The 5,153-nt window shown below is 46.7% G+C and overlaps 1 protein-coding gene across 2 annotated transcripts in view; it reads left to right on the forward strand.

Annotated features, from left to right (window-relative positions):
- The first annotated feature begins 3,301 nt into the window (after positions 1–3,301).
- The window catches only part of LOC112144623 (filamin-B), a 78,778-nt gene continuing 76,926 nt past the window's right edge, over positions 3,302–5,153 (forward strand). Inside the window, exon 1 of one of the 2 annotated variants that reach the window (XM_024269249.2) lies at positions 3,302–3,739. In XM_024269249.2, coding sequence (XP_024125017.1) covers positions 3,448–3,739 — 292 coding nt within the window. In that variant the 5' untranslated portion in view covers positions 3,302–3,447. The remainder of the gene's footprint in view (positions 3,740–5,153) is intronic. The other variant, XM_024269248.1, reaches the window with a different exon arrangement.

Consider the following 5,153-nt stretch of genomic DNA (forward strand, 5'->3'; position numbering starts at 1 on the left):
GTGCTGCGTCTGCCCTCTTCTGTTCTCCATCACAGACTCAAACCCGCTGGACCACAGCCTCACATCCGCATGGACATCAAAGATTTCTCATTCATGGATGGTTTTTATCAGAAAAAAACGTTTTTTAAAGCCTTCTGGACTTAGTTTTAAGATGATTTGAAATAAATGGTGAATCAAATCCATAAATCTGCCAGTTAAGCGCCCCCCTTCCTCGTCGTGTTCTCTGCAGGCCTCAACAAGCCGCAGACGTTTCTCCTCCTGGACCTGTCTCTCCGAGGAAAGAAAAACCCCACAACAGTCCATACTTGCAGAGTTTAAGTGTGGGGGGCTGATGGATGCAGGTAAACTTCAGGGTTGAAGCCACAGCACTCCTCAGAATTTCATCCCTTTTTAAAAACCAAACTATTGAACAGAAAACTCAAATCCCGTAAAGAGATGTCTGCAGGAACAGTGCTGCTTTTTTCATGTTTTCTACGTTCCATAGACTCGGTTTTGGTTGTTCCTTCTTGGAAAAAAAAAAAGTTTGAAATGACATAAATGTGAAGCTCAGTGGATGGAGGGTCCTGGAAACGCTGATGGATCTAAGATGCTTCATCTCGTGTCTATGATGTCAGACTTCATCCAGAAAAACATTTTAGAATTTGCTCCCTATAATTCCGTGACTGTCCGACTCATGTGCAGCTCGTCAATCCTTCAGCTGCTGTGGAAAGCTTGAAGTTTCAAAATAAAAGACTGTGCAGAAGGACAGTTCCATGCTTTTATTTTGTCTGAAACCTTTAAACAGTTAGTCAAATATACTGAACTGATTCCAGTTTATGTTGAAATGCACAGTTCAGAAAAATGTTTTGGAGGTTTATTATTGCATAGGTTATTAAAAAAACAGATTATATACATCTACTGATGCTGGATTATCTATGACAGGAAAGAAGAACTCTACAAACTGTTGAAACATTTACAAATCAAACCGGTTATTAAATGAATCAAACATTTGGCTGCAGAATTGTCCTGTTGGACCAACTTTTTTAAATTAGGCGAAGAAGTTTATTTGTATTGAACATTTCATGTACAAATACACAAAACATTCAAAGAAACAATCAAAAGAAATAGTAAAGGTGTGATCATTAAAATAAGATTAAAATAAATATAAAAAGAACTGAATTTATATCAAGCATAGATGAACAGAGCGCATATAAACATTTGAATTACACATTAATCAAATCCAACTGAGAACAGGTGAGTCTTTAACCTGGATTTAAATACACTGAGTGTTTCAGCAGATCTAAGGTTTTCTGGAAGTCTATTCCAGATCTGTGGAGCATAGAAGCTGAATGCAGCTTCTCCATGTTTAGTTCTGACTTTAGGAACTGATAAAAGACCGGATCCTGATTTAAGATTTTAGCTGACTCAGGATTTTGTTTTTGTCCAGTCGTGCTCAGTATGAGGTAGGAGTGTAAGGAAAAATCAATTTGGTGATGTATTGTGATGTTTCATTTGGCGATACTGGTATCAATTTAAAATGCTGATGAGACCATATTTAATGAATTATTCATGAGCGTCCTTCAGCGTCTTGCTTTTGCAGCTAAACCCTCGACTGCTTCGCCGCGCTCTGAGCATCTCTGCACCAGAACAGCAAGAACTCACTAGGAACCACAGGTGTTAAATGTTTTGTCTCGTTGGTTCAGTCAGACTCATAGTTTTTTGTTGTCATGAGACCTGTGCTACCTAATATGACTTGGCATACTCTTTGAGAAAAGCGGGAAATTGTCCCAAGTACAGTCTTGAGATATATTGGGATCGTATCGTGTGACATGTAAACGATTCATATTGTATCGCCACATTCTTGAGAATACACGAGATCTCTGCGTCCTCCAGGCCGGCTCTGGCTGCCCAATTCTTCTAGTGATAGAGTTATGCCAAGCCCGTGACCTGCAGGGGTTCCCTCCTGTGACAGGAGAGTTCACACGTCAAACACTCATCCGTCTTCCAGACGTAGGATGATCTCATGTCTCTCAGATGTCAGGACATCTTCTTCTTCTTTTTCTTTCGACTCTTCCCTTCAGGGGTCGCCACAGCGAATCAGTTTCTTCCTCGTAGGTCTGATTTGCATATTTGAGATGTCAGGACATGTGGAGTCATTAGAGGTTTGGCAGCTTGGTGTTCTTCAGTTCCTGCTGGGATTGGACACCTCCACCTCCTCCCAGGCATCTCTGCTCACCCTGAAGGCCTCGAGGAGGCCCTCTGCTCTGTCAGGACGTCCTTCTGCAGCTGTGTTCATCTCAGTCATCAAGACGACGTTATGAAGTCATAAAATAATGTGGAAGATACTGAGTCATGGTCCCGTCTCTGCTTTTCCTGGGATGACTTCCAAAGACCTGAACTGTAAATCTGAAGATGGAAAAGTTTGACTCTGTTCTAAAATGTTGTAATTCCAAACCTGATCTGTTTCTCAGATGAGCTTCATGTTTTGGAGTGGTTGATTTATGTTTTTTAAGAACAGCTAAAGTCATGTTGGTGATATCTTATTTCTTTGATGAGTTTTGCTTCATCAAACCAAATGATTGACATCATAAACCCGATTTTACCCCATAAATGTTCTTCTGCTGAAGGCAAAGCTTTAGGAGCAGCTTCTCCTGAAATAACATCCAAAAACAGAGAAGGCAAGTTTGAATGATGACTTCAGCAAAACAAAGTTTAAAAAAGTCTAAAATGCTTCTAAATGATAAAAGCTTATAAGAAAATTCATGTTGGAGGTTTGGATTAATCACGAAGGTTTGTAGAAATGAAATAAGGAAACTATTTTGTTGTAGAGCCAACATGAATTGAAGCCAAAAAAAGCTGCATCACCTCAGAAACCTGCACCTTCAGATGTGGGATGATCCTTCAGGAAAGAAAAGTGTCAACTTCTGATGTTGTTTAACCTTTGACCTCTTCTGGTTCTGACCCAGTTCAGATGGACGTTCAGCTTTTCAGCTTAGTGAGTTGGACCATAACCCAGTCTCGTGGAGGAAAGATTTCGAGCCAAACTCCTGATGGTTGTTCTTTGGGTTTTAGAGAATCAAAGTTCCTCGTTTGTGTTGAAGGAAGTTGTCCTGTGGAGCAAAACCTCCATGAATTCCGTAAGGAAATAAACAGCATTGAAAGCATCACATTCACTGATGTGTTTCATTGATCATCAGCAGCGATGGTTTAGAGTCTGGATTTCGGTCTGTGACTCAGAGTCTAAGTCATTGTTTGTCTCTGATGAAGCTCCATCATCAGCTGGGGGCGGCGCCGCGCCTCGCTGGGAGCTGAAAAGACGGAGCCGTACTTGAACGCAGCAGCAAACTTTAAAGCGGAGGTGCGGCGGCTCGGCGGACACACGGCGGGACCTCAACGCGCGCGCAGCGACCCATTTCAGCCTCACAGAACCGAATCCGAACGACAAGGCCCCCCAGCAGAGTGGGAGAGATGCCGGCCACAGAGAAGGACCTGGCGGAGGACGCGCCCTGGAAGAAGATCCAGCAGAACACCTTCACGCGCTGGATCAACGAGCACCTGAAGTGCGTCAACAAGCGGATCATGGACCTGCAGTGCGACCTGAGCGACGGCCTCCGCCTCATCGCCCTGCTGGAGGTGCTGAGCCACAAGAGCATGTACAGAAAGTACCACCCGAGGCCCACCTTCAGGCAGATGAAGCTGGAGAACGTGTCGGTGGCGCTGGAGTTCCTGGAGCGGGAGAACATCAAGCTGGTCTCCATAGGTGAGTGTCGGGGGTTCGAGGCCGGGGTTTAGGCCGGACTCTCCCCCTCGTGACGGGTTCAATGCGCGCGGCGCTGAGCACGAAACGGCTCTTTCTTATGGACTTCGAACGTCTCACGACAGCAAAAGTTCTGGTGAGGGTGGTCCAGGAGCGGAGAACCGTCTGTCTTTGTTCTAACCCCGATCTGTGAGGAGGGGGTTAGAATCATGGTCTGGAGAGTCAGGAAGATGATAACCGTCACGAGGAGGTCTCACAGGTTCCTCACCACCATGACTCCTGTTCAGAGGGAGGGAAGGGGGTGTGTTCTGCAGAACAAAGATCCAGAACTCTGCAGGAGCTCCAGCCCCCACAGAACCGCTGGACAATGATGGATCAGTTTGCTCCCCAGGCTGTCAGTCTCCTGACTGCGCCTCCTGCTGTTAAAGCAGATCTTCCTGATGGGAGATGCTGACCCTGCACTGCTGCTGAGGAAAAATCACTGAGGTGTGAGGAGCCGACAGCTCCGCCTCCTCCTGCTCCTCACTGAGGTGTGAGGGGCTAGTGGTTCCTCCTCATTGAGCTGGAGGAGCTAGTGACTCCTCCTCCTATTGGAGGAGCAGACTCCTGGTCTTCAGTGGCTTTTCTCCTTTTATGAAAGCGCCTCATGGACATCCTCCTGTGAGGGGCGGAGCCTCCTCCTGTGAGGGGCGGAGCCTCCACCTGTGAGGGGCGGAGCCTCCACCTGTGAGGGGCGGAGCCTCCACCTGTGAGGGGTGGAACCTCCACCCGTGGGTTTTTTCTGTTCAGGGGTGTGTGTGTTTTGGGGGGGTCTTGCTCAGGTAGCAGCTGCTCGTCAGATGCCTCACGGCCATGGGGGGGGTGCTGTTGTCAGGTGCAGTGATGTAACGGCGTTGATGGTTTGCAGGGGGGCAGCTTTTTTTCCTACAGAAGAACGGCAGCAGGAGGAAGCAGTTCTCCCGGCTTGAACACAAATCATTGAATTCACTTCCTGTTGGAACAGAAACCGAAGCATCGGAACCAACCAGGTCCTGGTTGGTGGAGAAGAGCGGTCTGAGCATGCTCAAGAGACTCAATCTATCCTGCAAGTTCAGACTGTAACTAATATCCAGCTAAACAGAAGTTTGGTTTGGGGGAGAAGGCCCCGCCCACAACAATGACAGGTGTGCCTGCAGAGTTCAGGTGTGAGGTAATGTGTTTGTATAGGAACGGAACGGTTCCCATCCATCAAACTCAACACGAAACCTTTGGTGAAATTCTCCAAGAGTTGTGTACTTGCACGTACGTACTTGTGCGCATGTGTGATCTCCTGCAGCCTGGACGTTAGCCAGATGCCTGGAGGCGGGCGTGTTTTGTGTAGAAAGGGCGTTGGCCTGGGGCTCTGCGGGTGTTGCGTCACGGCTGTAGGTGAGAGGAT

The sequence above is a fragment of the Oryzias melastigma genome, linkage group LG5, assembly GCF_002922805.2.
Source record: "Oryzias melastigma strain HK-1 linkage group LG5, ASM292280v2, whole genome shotgun sequence".
In the NCBI taxonomy this organism is placed as follows: domain Eukaryota; kingdom Metazoa; phylum Chordata; class Actinopteri; order Beloniformes; family Adrianichthyidae; genus Oryzias; species Oryzias melastigma.